This window comes from Vipera ursinii (assembly GCF_947247035.1).
Source record: "Vipera ursinii genome assembly, chromosome: 1".
NCBI classification, from domain to species: Eukaryota; Metazoa; Chordata; class Lepidosauria; order Squamata; family Viperidae; genus Vipera; species Vipera ursinii.
Window position 1 is genome coordinate 114,139,603 of NC_139512.1, and position 19,857 is coordinate 114,159,459.

At 41.4% G+C, this 19,857-nt stretch overlaps 2 protein-coding genes across 3 annotated transcripts; one reads left to right on the top strand and one right to left on the bottom strand.

The window, feature by feature from the left end:
• Positions 1–285: 285 nt before the first annotated feature.
• Positions 286–12,753, top strand: LOC310631674 (fascin-like; the record flags this gene model as incomplete). 2 transcript variants are annotated; one of them, XM_083348322.1, is made up of 8 exons in its annotated part: positions 286–591; positions 1,310–1,559; positions 5,245–5,301; positions 6,917–7,198; positions 8,420–8,538; positions 10,698–10,851; positions 11,616–11,789; positions 12,514–12,753. In XM_083348322.1, the coding sequence occupies 8 exons, from the start codon at positions 286–288 to the stop codon at positions 12,711–12,713; spliced, it is 1,542 nt and encodes a 513-aa protein (XP_083204448.1). In that variant the 3' UTR covers positions 12,714–12,753. The 2 variants fall into 2 exon arrangements, with proteins under 2 accessions (XP_083204448.1, XP_083204449.1); XM_083348323.1 differs by lacking the exon at positions 5,245–5,301.
• Positions 12,754–13,618: 865 nt separating this feature from the next.
• TMEM216 (transmembrane protein 216) lies at positions 13,619–19,811 on the bottom strand. The gene is made up of 5 exons (XM_083353440.1): positions 19,782–19,811; positions 16,889–16,990; positions 15,602–15,694; positions 14,557–14,758; positions 13,619–14,218 (listed from the first exon to the last, which is right to left on the bottom strand). The coding sequence occupies exons 1-5, from the start codon at positions 19,792–19,794 to the stop codon at positions 14,203–14,205; spliced, it is 426 nt and encodes a 141-aa protein (XP_083209566.1). The 5' UTR covers positions 19,795–19,811; the 3' UTR covers positions 13,619–14,202.
• Positions 19,812–19,857: the final 46 nt, after the last annotated feature.

A 19,857-nucleotide genomic window follows, 5' to 3' on the forward strand; every position in this document is an offset into this window, starting at 1 on the left:
AGAAAATCTCTGCCCTCCTGTATGTGAACAGTGTTCCACTAAGCCTCTGGTTTGCCATAAAATGGTGTCTGCAATACTGTAATCAGTGATGAGGCTTGAAGGATGTCATGCTTTCAGAACCTAGTAGCTTGAGTAATGGACTCCTGTGGGTGGGGCTTAGTTCTAAGGGGGTTGGGTTTGCCTAGTTGCTAGGCATCCATTATGAACTTGTGCATCAGACGCAATCTCAAGTAGGCCAAGCAGGTAGCTGGCCTGAAGAATTGGTGCCATTTATCCTTTTCCACCATGACATACTCCCTGGCGTTCGGACTTATCAATGCTGCAAACAGATACCTGACTGCCGAACCTTTCCGTTTCCAGGTGGCAGCTACAGGCAAGCAACTGAAGCCTCGTCAGGTGTGGGTACTGCAATTTGTGACCCCACATGGAGCTGGAGCAGCTGGCCCAGGAGAGGGGGCTGTCCAAAAGGTTCACCTTATCAGTGCCCTGAAACGCTACTTAGCAGCTGACCCAAACGGCAAAGTCACCTGTGACCAGGATAAGCCAGGGCCTCAGACGTTCTTCCTGCTGCATCAGTATCCAGATGGCAAGGTGCAGTCATTCAGGCCAAACACGCCTATTGATTATATATCCCCAGCCACAGAATTAGAGCCTAGTTACTCCCAGTACTATTTAGAGTTGATTTGGTGGGACTGGGTTGAGGTAAAAGGGTGGGAAGGGAAGGATGGGGAGAAAGAAAAAGGAAATGGGAGTTGTTTGCTGTGGAAAAAAAGAATTGTTTGCTGTTCTCCCATATGTGGTGAGCTGCTTGCAGTTACAATGCACTGGTCTCTATAAACGGCAGAAGTTAAAAGTATGCAGTGCTTGGGAACTAGTTGATTCTTAGTTTGTACTTAGACCTAAATAAATCAAGTTGGTCGTTTTCAATGTCCTACTGTTGGGCAGAGACTGATTATACTTACCTCCAGCCATAACCGAAATCCTTAATAAAACAGCTAGTGGACCAAATACAGAGTTTGTTCTTACTACTTAAAATATGCTGTTTAGCTATAAGGTGTTGGCAGAAAAAGAATCTGGATCTTTACAGCAGAAGGGTCTGGACCAGGATGTGCCACAGGATGTACAGTTGCTGAAGTGCAAGTTTCAAATAAACACACATTCCCTAACCCACGGTATACAATGCTGCAGATGACATTTAGTAATAACTGGAGAGCCATTCTAGCTTTTCATTCTCAGGGTGAGTGTGTCCTTCGCCACCTCCACCCCCTTGTCTGATGAGGTTGACTTGGTAACATTTCTTTCCTGGCAGGTGTGTCTGCAGAATGAGCAGTCCAAGCGTTACCTGGGCGGGGCAGAGGACAATGTTACATGCTTTGCCCAGGCTTCCAGTGAAACAGAAAAGTGGACTCTGCACCTGGCAATACACCCCAATGTTGCAATCTATAACCCCAACAGGAAGCGTTATGTGCGTTGTGATGAGAAGGCTGAGGTATTGCGCTGTGATCGTGATATGCCTTGGGGGGCTGAATCAGTCATCACTATCTACTATGATTTCAAAGGTGGGAAAAAGTGATTTTAGATGTAATTATTATGCATAAGGAATTTTGGGAGTCCAGAGTCTTGTTTGTATCTCTTCTTTAAGGTGACTCAACTTCTAGTGGGATACATACATAGGACTGGTTTATGGATAACTTTGCTTAATTTCCAAAATAGGCAGCTGTCCTAAAACTAACATTTGAAACTGTCTCAAGAAGCAGGAGGCAACTTTGAATTCCGAGATAAAACACACTGAATACTTCTGAATAGGCTTTAGTCTAAAATAAAATAAATCTTACAATTTCAAACATAAAGGCGACATACATAAAGCTAAAATAAACCATGATTAGGATGGAATCCTAAATACATTTGCTGCAACGGTATCTCACTGAGATGAAGAGCTGCCTGACTAAACAAGAATAAGATTATACAGTACATATAATTTGAAAAAGTGAGCTGAACTGGGGCCAATGCATGACTACCTTTTCAACAGTTTCCAAAAAAAAACCTGATTAAAATAAACACCAAGGGGACAGTACATCACGTGTTGTGTTAAATAAATACAGTACATATTTTCAACATTTTTGTATTAGGCTACATTGTGTCTAACAGATTGGAGAAAAATAATGGTTTCGTCATCTTTTAAGAAGTATATAGATTTCTTCCATAGCAACATTCTTCTGTGATGTGACTGTTGATGACATGCATTCCAACATTACTGCCATATCTACAATATTGCCAATATAATTTTGAAAACTTTTCAGAATTAAGTTTACTTTTAAAACTTATGTAAATCTTAGAAGCAATAAACAACGTATTGAAAATGTAGGGTCATTCCTTCACCTTGCTCTTTTCCCTTAAGTTTCCTCATATTTTATTTATTTATTTATTTATTTATTTATTTATTTATTTATTTTATTTTATTTTATTGCATTTATATACCGCCCTTTCCCTGAGGACTCAGGGCGGTTTACAGGGAGTTAAAAATCAACTATACAAAAGTTAAAAAACCAATTTAAAAAAGATTAAACCAACCCTGTACAATTAAAAACCCCAATTAAAATAAATTTCTCCTCAGCCTGGGCCCGAGAGCTCAAAGAGCCAGGTCTTCAGGCCCCGGCGGAATGATCGGAGGTCGGGGGCAGTCCTCAGCTCTACTGGCAGCTGGTTCCAGAGGGCAGGCGCCCCCACTGAGAAGGCCCTATCCCTGGGTGTCACCCGCCGGCAATCTCTTACCGGCGGGACCCTGAGCAGACCCTCCCTGTGGGAACGCACTGGGCGAAGGGCACTTGATGCCGGCAGCAGGTGTTCCCTCAAATACCCCGGACCCAGGCCATGTAGGGCTTTATAGGTGATAACCAGCACCTTGAATTTCACCCGGAGGGCAACCGGAAGCCAATGCAGCTCGCGGAGTAGAGGTGTTACATGGGAGTATCGGGAGACCCCCATTACAACTCGCGCGGCCACATTCTGCACCAGTTGAAGCCTCCGAGTGGTCTTCAAGGGCAGCCCCATGTAGAGAGCGTTACAGTAGTCCAAACGGGAGGTCACAAGCGCATGAGTAACTGTGCGTAGGGCGTCTCGGTCCAGATTTTCCTCCTGGTGCCTCAAGATTTTGTCCCTTTTATCATGTAGCCCTTTAATTTCTCTACAATTTTTGAAAAGCAGGAGCAGAATATCACCTTGAGACTAATAAAAATAAATCAAGGTCTAATGACCTTGAATGAAAAAAAATCTCCATAGACAGACAGATTGCGTCATTAGGATACTATAGAAAGAACTATGGAGAGTAATCTGCTTGATTACTTCAGAAGGGGGAAAGGAGGATCCAAGAAACTACAGACCAGTCACTCTGGCATTGACTATTGGGTTACTTTAGAAATTTGTAAATTTTATTTGTTTTGTAGAATTTGTAGATCAATTTGTAAACATTTTGAGAATAATGCAATGATGATTGCATATCAGGAGGGATTTGTGGCCAGACTAATCTTATTTCCATTTTTATACGGTATCTTCATTAGTAGATTGTGGGTATACCATGATTATAACATACGTTGACTTCAGCAAAGCACGTGATGGAAAATATCCTATATGCTGATTAACAAACTGTTTTCAGTATGTGTGTAGTTGACTCAAAAACTACATTTATATACATCGACGAAATGTTTACTATACAGTCTACACTGTTTATGGATAGTTGAACAAATATTTATTTATTTGATTGATTTGATTTAGAGGTGGCCCAACTCTTGAAACTTTTGGGTGGCTTACATGTCACAAGTAGGAAACAACAGAATGCAATAAAAAGACAGATTCATTGGGAATAGGTAACTTAACACATCAAAAGAAAACTACAGAGGACCAAAAGTCACCCTAACTGCAGGCCTGGGAGCAAAGCCAAGTTCCACAAGCAAGGCCAGTGGAACAGCTGCAGCGTGGGAGCCTTGTGAATCTCCAGGGGATGCAATTTCATCTATTGTGGGCAGGTGCCACAATAATAAAGACACACTTTCTAGGTTCCAATAGATAGTGTTGTTTAAGTGAACCGAATCAGAATGTGCCCACTCTGCCCAGTCTTATTAGGTGGGCAGGAACTATTGGAGATAGATGGTCCCTCAAATAACCACCTTACCAGCTTATGCAAGTGGTACAAACTTAGGTGAGATAACCAATAGCCTAAAACAAGAAAATTTAAAAATAATATTGATAGGCTAGGGAGGGGCTAAATCTGCATGAATTTGAATAGAAACAAATTACAATTTCTTCTCTTAAGAAAAAAAGAAATCAAATGAATAGATATAGAGTAGGTAATATCTGCTATGATAATCTGCCACATGAGATAGGATTTTGTAATGATCAGCTGATAGGCTGTCCAAAAGACAAAATAATTTAGGATGTATCAGGAGAAATGTTATTTGCAAATCATAGAAAGTAATAGTTCCACTGGATTCTGCACATCAAACTTCATTTGAAGTACTATGTCCTGTTGTAGGCCCATAGTTTAAGAATTATTCAAATGAACAGGCTTATAGAACATAACAGCATTAGTGGCAGCAGATGGCCCATCCATCAGTCCGACCTTAAGAGTGGCCAACCATCTGCACAGGGAAGCCTGCTAATCTCCCATCAGCTGGCTTTCTGAGGCAGCCACACCACCTCAAGGCTAACTGATTCCCATGACTTCCATGAACTGGTCCAATCCTTTTTTTAAATAAAAAAAAACAGCCAAGCTGGTAGCCAGCACCATGTCTCATGGCAACAAATTCCTGTTGCATAAAAAATGTTTTTTTAATTGATCCTGATTCTTCCCAGGTTCAATTTCATTGGATGACTTCTGGTCTGGTATATTCTGAAAGATAAAATAGCTTCTCCTTGCCCACTTTATCCACACTGTGCATCATTCTGTGCAGCTCTATTATGTTCCCTCTCATTCACCTCCTTTGTAGACTAGAAACCAGAGTTGGAATCTGGGTATTTTTGTCTTGCAGAAAAGAAAAGAGGGGAAATTATATTATTTTTCAAGCATATGAAGGGGGCATCATAATGAAGAAGGAAAAGGGATAGAATGATGATCATGCTTGAGTACCATTATTTTATCTGCCAATATCTTCCCCAAAAGCTATTAAGATAGCCAGACAAACTCCTAAATAATCCTCTGTTTTAATATGTGAAAACGTTAAGCTTGAGTCATTTGCATCTCCTCAATAGGTCTGGATTCCAGGGCACACAATGCTGACAGAAGGCAATTGTCCCCATGTATACCAGGTGAATTCAAATTCTGCTTACCCAGGAAGTCACTGTGGATAGTGCAAAGTTTGATTTCCTTAACAGCATTTGTTAGGTAACTTGGGTAATTCCAATTAGACAGTAGTACAAGCACTGCACTGACACCAAAAAGAGGGGATATGTTTACCAGGGAGGCTTCCATGCCCAAATTCAATCATTTTTGTAATATATTGAAAAAATATCTATTCCTCTCTTCACTTCAAATTCTTCTTTCTGTCAAAGGCATTCCATACGGTCTTACTTTATAGTACACATAGGGACAAGCTAACCATGAACACAGATGTGAAAATTAAATTCCAGTTCCTTATGCATCTGATTTTACTGGAATTAGGGGCCACAGTCTTTAGTTATACCAGGAATCTATACATTAAAAATCCTCAATATAGTATTGGAAAGAAAATAAGACTGATAAGAAAACAGATGTGATTTTAACAGCTAAACTGGGGGGAAAGCTAAAACCAATTAACTTAACCAATGCATTAAAACAACAACATTTCTTCCAAAAATATTCTTTCTCAAAGCAAACATGTTTTTTAAAAAGGTATATTGTCCACAAAATAAAAACAAAACCAAGGAGGCAATATCTTTCTTAGACTAACTGAAGAATGTACATTATAGTTGCAAGCTATGATATTTCCAAGCATTCTTCATCAGGCAAGATATTTAGGAACCAGGAAAAATGGGAGGGGTGTGCAAAGATGTTATTTATGTCATGTCTATACAAGTTTCCATTCTTAGATTGACTGGCCCCAAGTCTCCAGGCATGCAGATTATTTAAGAGGCTATTTTGGGTATACCAAAGCTCTGCCAAATGTTAGGAAGAGAAAAGCAAAGGCACGCTAAATATTTCAAGGTTGAAATGTTCCAACCCCGAAATGTGTCATTATAAGCTAGATGTATTCTGATCTCTGTTTTGCATTCGATTCAGGACCATCCATTTCTAAGTTGGAAACCAGGGTGGAAAAATTTCGGAGCCCTCTAGATACGATCAGAATAATGTTGGGACGAGATACTGTATTTTGGAGTCAGATTTTTCTGAACCATCTCTAGAAACATATCTATACAAATAGGTGAATATAAGTTTGAACCGCTAAATTGAAAACACTTTACTACCTTTATGAGATGCACATATTCTTTGGTAGAAGGAAAACAGAAACTAGATGAATAGGTTTTATATTTTAAAAAGTTCTAGGCAATTTCAGCTATTGAACTAGGAAACAAACCAATCCAAGAGAGAACAATTTAGTACTGCACAGAACACAATCCCAGTAGAAGTAGTTTAAAAATCACCCTCTCGTCCTGAATAGAAGTTCACTCAGAACAGTTCAATTATGACTTTAGATCTGATTTTAAGAAGAAAAAAAAGAATGTATGCAGTAATTATAGCTATGGGAAATTGGGCTAATTCAAAGGCGGTGAGAACAAAGATGTTGGAAATGGTGATTGTTGGATGAAAGCCTCTGCTGCTGTAATTCTAGAATGAAATGAATAGTTGCAACTCTGCTTTGCAGACATTTATTTTGAGATTATTTTCCAGGATTGAAAACCAAGCCCTGTCAACCTCTTTTGTTCTCTTCTCCTGCTCTGTCTCCAGTGAAGAAGTATGGATTGAGAAATGGGGCAGGTAAACTCTTAGCTTCCAATGGTTCACTGGTATCTGACGTTACTGCCCAAACCATGTACTCCTTGGAAGTCCATGGTGGCTTGGTTGCCTTCCGGGACGATGAGGGAAAGTATTTGACCGGGCGAGAAGGTAGCATGAAAACCCTAAAGATGGACAGACCTGGACGGGATGAACTCTTCAGTGTGGAAGCAAGCCCTGCCCAAGTTTCACTGCGCTCCTCTTCTACCAACAAGTTTGTCTCTTGCAAGCCTGGTGAGTTGAGCAAAAACAACGTTATCTGTCTAGATAGGAATAACAATCGTGACAATTGAGCCTCTAATAATAACCTTTAATGGTAACTTGTTATTTTGCTGAGTCTGGTGAGTGGAATGACTTTCATTAGCCTCTTGCCCTGAAAAGAAATATAGCCCCAAATCTGCCAAAATGGAGAGATCTTACAAAAAAAATTTTTTGAGAGGGGAGACCCAAAATAAGAGAGCAAAGATTGCTTGAGTGTGGATTGTTATTAATGTCACCAGGCAGCTTTAAGAGCAAGGGAAAAGATGAAAAATAAAAAGGACATCTCACGGTTGGTTTAACAGAATTCCCTGTACATTGCAAAGACCTGGATTAAATCAGCGTTTTTCAAATGTTGTGTCTTTAATATGTGTGGACTTCAGCTCCCAGAATTCCCCAACCAGCGTGGTTCTGGGAGCTGACGTTCACACATCTTAAAGTTGCCAAGTTAGAAAAACACTGGATTGGACGATATTTGTGGCCCCTTATAACTCTACAATTCTAAGGTTCTGTAAAAAAATCAAATGAAAGATTTTATACATAATCCAAGCATCCGGCTAGATGTCATAATAGCAATATTGGGTTGGATTCAGATATACTGTAATCCACTGAAATAAAAGGGACTTAAGGCAGATTTGATTTAACCCTAAAGAGCACTATAGATTAGTTTGAGAAAGCAGCAGGCAGAAATCTTCCCCCATCATGCTGTCTGCTGCCCATGGAGACTTGTATTGTGATTGAACTATTCTGATTCCATGCTGAGAAATGTATGTAAAGGAAAATGTCTTGACTAATCCAAGGATACATCTAAAATTTTGCTTACCTGAAGCAACATAGGTCATATGAGAATGTCATGAAAATCAGATTGTTAGGATTTTCATTAGAAGGACAGGATTGTGGAAATATTACAATTTTTTTTCCTGGTCTCTGGTTACTATCCTTTTGCAATACAGTTGAGCACGGCTTTAGCTTGACTTTAGACAACAAGGGACAATAGTTTTAATTTATTGGGCTGAAAGCAGGGCTTTTTTTGTCACAGAACGCTCAGAACGGAGTTCCGGCACCTTTTTTGGATGGAACCTTGTAGGGTAGGCAAGGCGGGTTGTGTGACATGTGTGAGTTCTGGCACCTTTTTCCTTTCCAAAAAAAGCACTGGCTGAAACCATAACGAGTCTTAACTGGTTTACTGTTCTGCAGGTGCCGATCTCTATGCCACTGCAATGGCAGTAAGTAACACAGAGATCTTCCAACTGTTGTATGATGATGCTGCAAAGAAGGTCTGCTTTCGTGGCCATTGTGGCACATACATGTCCTTGGTGAGTCCCTCTGCATAATGCACGAATGGGGATAGACTGGGAAAGATCAGCTACTTCAATCTGTTACTAATCTGTGTCATGACATTTGCCCTCACGGAAGGAAAGGTAGGCATTATCAGTAGTTCTCCTTTCCTTGCTTGCTTTACCAATTGTTCTCGACTTGCAACCGTTCGTTCAGAAACAGTTCAGAGTTACAACCGTGCTGAAAAAAAAAAGGGACTTATGACCGGTCCCTGAAGTTATGGCCAGTGCAGTCACATGAGCAAAGTTTGGGCATTCGGGAAGAAGGTCTGGTGTGGCATGACTCCCCAGCAGTGAGATGAAGTCAACAGGAGTGCAAGGCATCAGGGTCTCAGAGTGCAGGGCAGTGAAGGTGGTTGGGCTAGGGAAGCTGGGGTTTCCCAGGTGTTTAGCGCTTCCCAGGGTGGGGTGGCTTTGCACTGTGCTGCGGAGGTAGCTGGGGCAGCCATGGCTTCCAGGGGTGATTGCAGCTTCATGTTGGGCTGCAACTCAGGAGCCCACAGCACACCAAGAAGCCTTTCAGCTGCAATGTATTCTTTCCCTGCCCGGCTGCACTTATGCCGTACTGCAGCGCTCCCTCAACTCTTGGATGGCCTGCATTGGGCCTCCCAGGTCCTCTCCCACCTCCTTGCAGCCCCCAGCTGCTCCTTACTGGGATGCCTTCTGTTTCCTCCACATCTGGAGGAACAATGGCAAGTGGAGCCAAACGGCCAGGATTGCTTTCGCTAAGTGACACGGTCACCTGAGGTTGTGCTTTACCGCCCCATCACTTAGCAACAGATATATTGTGATCAAATTGTGATCATAATCCAAGGACTACCTATACCTCACACAATTGTTCATCAGATTATACTATTCGAATTATCCATATGAATGCTCAGTTATAACTTCAGCTAAGTAACACAATTGTATGTCCCAGAAACTATTTAAATGTCAGTAGGAAATAGAACTATTTTTGTCTGTGTTTCATGAAAAACAATCACAAAACTGCTACTGTATCAAAACCAAAAACTGAAAACATCCTAGATCTCCACCACCTCAAGAAATTCTGAAATAAGGGATGTATCTTGAATATATGTGGCATACCGTAATAGACATAAGTGTCCTTTGATTGTTCTCTAATCCCAATAATCTAATTCCCCAAAAGATCTACTGATTTTGCTGCCACACCCAACCACTTTTCTAATTTGGAAATTCTTTTTTTTCCCCTCTCTAATTTCTGGTGGAATGTAAATAAAATATTTTAATGTTTGAACAAAGAATCAAATTAATTTTTATTGCATAATTTTAAAAGAGTGGTAAACGAATTCCATTAAGATTGCATTTTTGATTGACTTCTTTACAGTACGTTCTGACAGCAATGTGGCTGCTAGTAACTTATATTGCGGGCTACTAATCCTTGTCTTTCCTGGCAATAAATACTTATTCGAAAATCTGTCACTCTGACAGATTGAGGTTTTCCTAGGACCAGGACTTTGAGTTTTTCTCTAAAATATCTTTCCATCCAGAACTGAAACTAAACTAGGAAGTCGTGCCTTATGTTACCATTCTTTGAGTGACAGTTCTAATATATATTGTAGTTAGTAATCACAGAGTGCATATGAGTGTTGTGTCTACACAGTAGCACAAAGGCGGAATCATGCAACACACTAACATAAACCACAATTTCTGGGTTCATGTAACATGTTAAAACAAACCTGTCAAACCACATTATGGATTATCACAAGGTACAAACCCAATAATCATGTGTATTCATGCAACACTCAAAGCCAAGCTGTACAAGATCGTGTTCTGATAGCAGTGAGGTCACGGAAGCAAGACTAAGGTCATCCTCAAATAGACTAAACTTTTAGATTTGGACAACCCAGTAAGTAAGCCAAATGCACTGCAGGTTAATGTAATACAAACACAGCCATTACCTTCAATCATCTTACAAGAAGTTGCTGAATTTGGGGCGGGGTCATGGCCTACATAGAGACAGGCTAACAGATAAAACCAGCATTTTTAATGCAGAGCCATATACAGTAGCAAGGATTGAAACTCAGGTTTCAATCTCAGGGTTAGGAATGTTTTTTTCAAGATCGGGCAAGGCAGAATAACAGTCTTTTCCAGAGTAAATATACTCTTTTCTCCTACAGGGACCCAATGACTGTATCATTAGCAGCACCAAACAGGACAATAATGTTTGGTTTGAACTCCAGTATCGGGATCAGAAGGTGTTGCTTCACATGGGAGACAAGTATGTGTCTATGCGGCCCAACGGACAGCTCCTGGCAGTCCCCAAAGTTGCAGGTATACGTTGGTCAATAGCTTTCATTGCAATTACATCGCTTCACCGTGGGCAGTATTAAAATATGGGCAAATCATGGGAAAGAAATCACAGATGGCTCACTAAAAATTAATATTAGGGCTGAGCTTATAAAATGAGAGCTCTTTTTAAGCTATGACTGCTATTGTTAATAAGAAGCAGCGACATTCCTTTCCCACTCTCAACTCCATTAAGTCAACCAAGTTCATAGATACAATCCCAGGTTGATCTTAGGTTTAAAAGTAGCACAGGACACCAAGCCGCACGCTTTTTTCATGGGGTGGCCTATGTGAAACAGTAGGAGTTGGGTCTCTTAAGAGGTTCCTTCTTTGTTCTTGGAGCAAGTTACAAGGCGCCTGCTAGCCTTTGGGTATGACATTGCCCCCCTCTCCCCCACAGACTACGTTTGGCTACTTCTAGCAGAATCGCCTTTCAAGTTATTGTTTGAGCAAGTGCACTAGATATATAACAATAATGATGATGATACATCTGGGAACAAGCACCTTTGAAATGTGAACACCCAATGATTAAAGGCTTTCTAGGCCAGTGTCGCTATTGTGATTGGTGTTAGTAAGACCAGGGGAAGGAACTATCAAACCAAATAGTCCCAGCAGCCAGCCTTCCTAGGATACTCATTCTGGATACTTCGGGAATTTTTATCTGGTGGGTAAAAGGCATTTGAGCAAACATCAGCAGGTGGTTTCAGACCAAGATAAACACTATCAAGAGGATTATATTGCACTTACAGGTAAAAGTGAAGATTTCCTGCTAGTCCTGGTGAACCGGCCTCTACTGATCCTGCACAGTGATGCTGGTTATGTTGGTCTGAGTTCTGACATGAGGCGGTTGGAAGGGAACTGTGCTGACTACGTGCTCAGCAGCCTGTCACTCAGTGAGGAAGGCTACTATAATTTCCAAATCAGTAAGTATATTGTAGTCTGATTAAGCTGATTTACAACAGAGACCCCCAGATTATATGCATTATGAGGAAAACCTGGCATACGGTACTACTCTTTAACGTACATACACTCCTCTAGGCTGGCCATAACACATCCTGTTCTCATAACTGGAGAACCGAAGAAGCTTCTTGGATGAGAAGCGAAACATTTTCAAGAAAAAAACAAGAAAATCCAGGTGCCTTTTGAAAAGGCCCTTTGGGATAAGATGCTGAGAATACTACTTTCCTACTGTACCAGCAGTGTTCTTAAACCCAGATTCCTGGGAGAAGAAGAGTTCTCCCTCACCGCTTCCTCTTTTTTCTTGCAAACCTTAAGATTTCCTATAGCTCATGTCATGGCAGTGCAAAACTAGCAAGCTACAGCCAACTTGCTGGTGAGAAGGAGAGACCAATTGTGCTTCCCAAACTGTTTAGTAATCTTGCATAAGATTACTAAAAGTGGCATGGTGTTCCTGTGAAAAGCAAGACCTTGGTAAGGATGGGTGTGTGTAGTTCCCAATATACAAAGAGATAAGGCTCTCGGGGTCCAAAAGGTTGCCCTCTTTATCTTTAAACTTGGCACTTACAAGAAACATGGCTACAACCTAATTCCTGTAATTATCAGAAAGCCTTTTAAAAATCAAGAAAATGGAGCCGCTTTGTTTGTCTCTTTCCTAATCTTAGTCCTTCCTTCCACTAACTCTGCCAGGTGGCAAATATTGGGCCTTGGATAAAGATGGGCAAATCCTGGTAACCAGTGACCGTCCTGGCAATTTCAGCCTCCAGTTTGTATCCTCCAGCTGTCTTGTAATCAAAGCTTCCAACAACAAATACCTTGTGGCTGATCAAGGAGGTCGAGTATGGACTGGGGCTACTGATGCATCAAATGCAACTCTGTTCCATTATTGAATGGTCCTGACCACAATTAAACTTCTGTTGTGTGTGCTCATTTAATGCCTCCTACTAGGGATATATCATCATAGAAAAAAAATCTATGTAGTTCCTGGGGGTTGAAAATGACTTGATGGTACATGATCGATCAGTCCATCAGAACACATTTGAAGATGCACTTTAACTGTAACAGTTAACATTATTACCAAACTATACTCAAAGTACCTTGGAGAGCTATTTGTAACGGCAGAGATAGCCTCGAGTTATAACTTTCATTTAGTGACTGTTCAAAGTTACAACAGCACTGAAAAAAGCAATTTATGACAATTTTTCAGACTTAATGACTGTCATCAAAATTCAAATGCTTGGCAACTGACTCATATTTATGACGGTTGCAGTGTCCCAGGGTCATGTGATCACCTTTTGCCACCTTCTGACAAGCAGTCAATGGGGAAGCCAGATTCACTTAACAACCAGGTTACTAACTTAACAACTGCAGCGATTCACTTAACAACTGTGGCAAGAAAGGTTGTAAAATGGGGGGAAATTCACTTAACAACTGTCCCGCTTAGCAACAGATATTTTGGGCTCAACTGTGGTCGTAAGTCGAGGACTACATTTATTACTATAACCTTGTTTCCTTCCATCCCCAATGCAAAATAAGAGAAGTACGTTGTCAATAACTGCAACGAAAAAATTGCCCAGTCATGTGTGAAAGGTACGAAATTAAAATGTTCGGGCTGTTCCAGTCGAGGACCCCTTCATATAAACCTGGTTAAATCAAAATTTTCCTTGAACTTAAACACACGACTGAGAGTCTCAGCTGCTATAGCACATGTGTGTGTGTGTGTGTGTGTGTGTGTGTGTGCATGTTTCACTGGTTATATCACTTAGAACTATCACATAATTACAATAGTTGAAAAATAAGTATTTATATCAAGGGTACTGTAGAAAAAAATCAAGTGTCAATCACAAATTGCCAACACACAACAATAACAATACTGATTTCTAGGGAATGGACATCCCTCTTAAAAGCAGGGCACAGGCTGTAACAAATAGAATTGACCAAGGCATCCTAACAAGAGTCATTATACACATGGTAAAGACTTGAGTCAGTGTCAGAATGTTTCCGTTTGAAGAATCTGAAGAATACAGCACTTGCAGGCAAAATCTATGCACTGGTTGAAGTTCACGGATTCACAGACTTGAGACCTGCAAAAATCAGTCTTCAACGCCTCCAAGTCCAAGCGGGTCAATTGTTATGCTCTAGGAGGGATACGAGGATGAGGAGGAGGAGGACGTGCTTAGGCCATCCAGTCTAAGATTGGCAACTCTACTCTCAGGACAGCACCTCAGCATGCCTGAAGCAAAGTCTGGAACTCTTATCTTCTTTCATCTTTTCCAAGAAACCAGCTTGCCAACTGCAGTCTGGGCTAAGCACGGAAATGGTTTCATGCAATTTCCTTTAATCACAAAGTGTTTCACATAGTGCAATCCACAGAGATTCTCAATATGAATCCAAACTGAAAGGATAAATAAATAAAACAAGGAAATAACATAAGTTGGGCTGAGAGAGAAAGTGCCTGGCCCAAGGTCACCCAGATGACTTTCATAGCCTAGGCCAGGCATGTCAAATTCACAATGTCACATGACGTCACGCGAGGTATCGCGACTTTTCCCCCATTGCCAGCAATGGGGTGGGCACGGTTTTGGTGTGATGCATCCGGCCCATGGGCCGGCAGTTTGACATGCCTGGCCTAGGCAGAACTTGAATTCACATCCTCTTGCTTTCTAGCCCAGTGCCTTAACCACTAGACCAAACTGGCTTTCCCAATAAATCCCGGATTTACAAGAAAATTACCTGGAAAAGGAGGCTAAAGTTAAAATGCCCAGTAACAGCTCAACTGCATAGAAGAAAAGCAAGATGGCATTCAAAATGGCCTCCAAACGCAAGGCATAGGTCTGCAGAAGTAGATAATAGGCTGCCATCACTGCTGCTGGAAAGGTTAGTGCCAGACTGACAGCAAGTGGCACTTTCCGCTGGCAAAGGTTACCTTTGGAGCCTGCCAGATATAACATATGGGACACAAAACACATGGACCATTCAGCAGAAGTTAGAAACCATCCAGTAAACCTTTTGAGATGTTCATATGAGAGCCCACCAGAGAAAAAATTGAGCAGCAGGACTGAAAGGCACTTCAATGCATGTTAACATGAATTTAAATCTCTCCTCACAATTTTTTCTGCCCCTCATTTTATCTGGGTCAGTGATGCCTCAGATATTGCAACCTATATTCATTTGAATAAAAACAGGACTCTCTTTCAGACTTCGTTCAACAGAGGAAAGTGGCACACAAGTGTTGAGGTTTTGCAAATATATAGCACTACGCTCTGTACATCCTACTCCTAATATATTCTCATGACATAAAAATGACCTATTAGAAATAATCCCTCCTAAAATGAAAGAATGGCATTCTGAGCTTTACAAATTCTCAGAATATGCTTTCATATGGTCACAGATCAAGAGGAGCAGTCTGACCAAAGCTATTCTCATATGTCAAGTTGTTCCATGGTGCCTAATTATTTCCAAACTATGAAATGTAATCTAAACCACACAAAGAAGTGATGTCCATTGCTGTCAACATCCATTGGAGTTGAATAGGAACATTAAGAAGGCCTGGGTACAATATACAGTAATAAAATTCTGCTAGCATTTATATATCTGCCCAGGGTCATTTTTCAAAAACTCGTACATGTTGTTCTCAGGGAGTCAGGATGGTGAACAATCTGAAGGTGTGGATGGGACAGCATACAGTAAGTTTAAATGCCATCAAAGAAGCTCATTTTTAAATGAGAAATGCATGTGCTATTCCTCTAAGTATCATTATGTATCCTTTGACGCTTACCAAAAAATATTCTTGTGACTTCAATTCCAAGATAGAGAAAAAGCATAACCAAGTCCAAAGCCAGATTAGCAGATGGATAAGGCAACAAGAGACCTGAGAAGATACACAAATGGTTGCGTGAGCTGAAAGGAAAGCAAGGTACCCCTTTCCATATATTATGGGTTTTCAAAAAAAAAGGGAAATGTTTGATGTTGATAAGGATCAAATGTAAAAGGAGAGGCAGTGAATCTCAGCTTGCATGCTACAGTCAGATAATCTCCTGCTTTGTAAGGCATGGCTTTGGAACAAGGCAATGACAAGCCATGGCTGAAAATCCTGTCAACAAAATTGTGAGGACTAGTCTACGCACTCACCAGGAATTAACATTGACTTGAAGGCATACTGGTATATCTTTTTTGCTGGAGATGGGAAAATTTCAAGATATATGGAAGCTGTAGACCAAGGCTGAAAAAAAAAACGGCTGAGGTTCTATCTACTCACCAACCTCAATAATAAATTATCGAAATCTCCAGGACACAGGAAGCCCAGGAATGATAGAAGGGAGAATATGTTTCCGGAACCTTAAATTAGGGTAAGTAACACATTTAACTAGGAATTTTGCTAACACTTCTTTTTAATGCTAGGAGCATTACTTTTTGTGTTGTAAAATATATATATCATGCTCTTGGAGTTTTTCTTAAATAAGCTGCTATCTTCCAATAATCTGCTCTGTAATTTGATATCCTTCATTACTAAATATTGGCACTCATGATATATCTGAATATTGGAAAAGAAGGCCTGAAATCGCTTGTCACGCAGATCTAAATTATACGTCCAGCAAAATATACAATAGCAAAATCATTTTAACTGTTGGACTTTTGAGCTTTAATCAGAAGATGTGCTGCACAGGTTCTGGGAGTTTTTTTTGTGTGTGTGTGCGTTAGGATTAGGGGGGGGAAGCTTCCAGGTAAGGTACTTTCAGGAAGACATATGATGGCAGCAGAGAGCATTACCCCAAAGGAGGACATGGGAGCCAGGTGAGAAGCTCTGATGGCTTCTGGAAAGGGGTATCAGATATCTATCTAATTTTTCACTGGTTTCAATAATTCTATTATAAGGAATGGTTCTGCAAAGACCGAGTTCTATACAATCACAGGTTAAATTAGAGAATTAATGAGGAAATAAAAAGTCACACTTTTCTATGATTCACTTTTTTCAGGTAAGTAACAGATACTAAAAAAAAGAACAGTTTAAGCAGAGAGGAAACCTAAGTGTGTCCCCCACTAACTTCTTATACTTTAGACTCACCTTTATAGACAAATATGAAAATCTCCAGCAAGAAGTATGTGGCATAATACCAGCCATTGAGGAACAGTAGAATTTCCAGAGGTGTAGATGAAAGTTGACGATCTGGGGGTCCAACCAAAATATTAATATATCTGTGTTTTCATCTTTTTTCAAAAAGAAATGGATTTAGGTTACTCAATGTTACATAGGAAAGAAGTTTCATATACTGCAAACCTAATGATAATCTCTATTCTGTCATAAACTTAAATTGATATTCCTAAAGATTATTTCATGAATGTTTGTATGTAGAGTGACACCAGTTGCTAGAGGAACTGTGATGTATATGCCGGTAGAAAAAGGCACAACATGTTTTGTCTTGCTCATCTACTTGTGCAAATAAATGGTTGCTGTATTTCAAATCTGGAATTCCAAAGCAGTAGAACTAAGAACTAAGCCTTGGTGGAGCAGTGGGCTAATGCCTCCTTAAGTAACACCAGCTGCCTGCAATTAGTGCAGGTTCGCCTCCCACCAGGCTCAAGGTTGACTCAGCCTTCCATCCTTCCGAGGTAGGTAAAATGAGGACCCAGATTGTTGGGGGCAATAAGCTGACTTTGTAAAAATGCCGCTTGGGGTGTATGTGAAAGCCCTAATAAGCAGGCATATACATAGAATGAAGGCTACTGCTAAGCTTGTAAGCCGCCCTGAGTCTTCGGAGAAGGGCGGGATATAAATGGAATTAAAATAAATAAAAATAAATAATTGCTACCAGCCCAATCCTTTCTATTCTTGCCTTATTGCCAGATAATAATAATAATAATAATAATAATAATAATAATAATAATAATAATAATAATAACAACAACAACAACAACAATAATAATAATAATAGTTGGAAGGGACCTTGGAGGTCATCTAGTCTAACCCCCTGCTCAGGCAGGAAACCCTATACCATTTCAGACAAGTGGCTGTCCAGTCTCTTCTTAAAAACTTCCAGTGTTGGAGCATTCACTGCTTCTGGAGGCAGGTTGTTCCACTGGTTGTTCCAATTGTCAGGAAGTTTCTCTGTAGTTCTAGGTTGCTTCTCTCTCCTTGATTAGTTTCCATCCGTTGCTTCTTGTCCTGCCTTCAGGCGCTTTGGAGAATAGCTTGACTCCCTCTTCTTTGTGGCAAGTCCCCTAATCATCTTTGTTGCTCTTCTCTGTACTCTTTCTAGAGTCTCAACATCTTTTTTACATCGTGGTGACCAGTGCTTTTTTTGTAAAAGAAAAAGGTGCCGGAACTCACAAATGTCATACAACCCACCTTGCCTACCCTACAAGGTTCCATCCAAAAAAGGTGCCGGAACTCCATTCTGAGCATTCTATGACAAAAAAAGCCCTGGTGGTGACCAAAAGTGGATGCAGCATTCCAAGTGTGGCCTTACCAAGGCATTGTAAATTGGTATTAATACTTCACATGATCTTGATTCTATCCCTCTGTTAATGCAGCCTAGCACTGTGTTGGCTTTTTTGGCAGCTGCAGCACACTGCTGGTTCCTATTTGTGATTGTCCACTAGGATTCCAAGATCCCTCTCACAGTTACTACTATTGAGCAAGGTACCACCTATACCAGGGGTCGGCAACCTCGGCTCTTTCATGACTCATTGACTTCAACTCCCAGAATTCCTGAGTCAGCTATGCTGAGGCGAAAGGGAGAGGTTTCCATGCTGAGCCATGTGCTAGCTCAGGAATTCTGGGTGATGAAGTCCACGAATCATAGAGATGCCAAGATTGGCCTAACCCTAACCCTTTCCCCTCAGCATGGCTGACTCAGGAATTCTGGGAGTTGAAGTCCATGAGTCATAAAAGAGCCGAGGTTGCCTACCCCTGACCTATACTATACCTGTACGTTTGGTTTTTCTTGCCTAAATGTAGAACCTTACTTTTTTCACCACTGAATTTCATTTTGTTAGATAGCACCCAGTGTTCGAGTCTGTCCAGATCCTCCTGTATCTCAAGCCTATCTTCTGGAGTGTTGGCTATTCCTGCCAGCTTGGTGTCATCTGCAAATTTGATGAGATGTTGAAGAGCACTGGGCCCAGAACAGAGCCCCGGGGCACCCCCACCTGTACACACTTGCCTCCATGTAGCTATGCTTGTTCTTCTGGTCTGGCCTGATGGGGGATTATGGGTTTTAAATTGGTGTTTTTAGGATTGTATTATTGTTTTTTAATTGGGCACTGGTTTAATTTCCTTTTAACTTTTGTATCGTTATTTATATATGCCCTGTGAACCGCCCTGAGTCCCTAGGGAGAAGGGCGGTATACAAATCAAATAAAACTTAAACTTAAACTTCTTTGCAAATTTGACTCAGAGCAGATCCACGTTCAAACACTCCCCATATTATTTCAACGGGCACAGCAGCGCTCACAGTTACAAACCGCAAGGCAGATTTGAAACCCATGTTCCACCGCGAATTGCACCGCGAATCAGAATCCAGCCTTCCATCACCCGACGGAAAAAGAAGGCTGTTTCCCTCGAAATGTGGGATTAAAAACGGGGCATCTCAAAGTGATGCTCCGACGGGAGAGGTGAGCTGCACCCCCGCCAGGTTTCGGGGATGCCGGATTGGCCGGCTCTTTTACGGCAGGCTCCCCTTCCTTTCCCTTCCCCTTCCCTTCCCTTCGCTGTGCAGCATCTCCTGCCACGACAGCCTCCGGAGTCCCGGGGCCAGATCCCAGCAGGAGCCCCCGCCCCCACCCCCACCGACTGCATTGCTCCCTGCCCGAGGCCCGAGCCTTCCAACTTGGAAGCTGGAAGCGCCGAGAGACCGCATCCTCCACCCCCCCCCCGAGCCCGCGCTTCGTTCGTCACGTGACCTCGCCGTTCCTTAACAGCACCGGCACCCTTGTCAACCGCCGAGCCCTCCACTTACGCCGAGGTGCCATCTTCCGTCTCCATGGACACCGCGCTACGCAAAGAAGAGGAAAAAAAAAGGCCCACTTCCGATC

Bases quoted from the DNA above. Each gene is read 5' to 3' on its own strand.
- TMEM216 (XM_083353440.1), bottom strand. The intron at 15,695-16,888 runs GTGAGTCTAAAG...GTATCTTCTCAG, and splicing joins TTTCATATTTGTCTATAAAG to GTCTCTTGTTGCCTTATCCA. The intron at 14,759-15,601 runs GTAAGCGTCAAA...TATATCTGGCAG, and splicing joins AGTCACAAGAATATTTTTTG to GCTCCAAAGGTAACCTTTGC.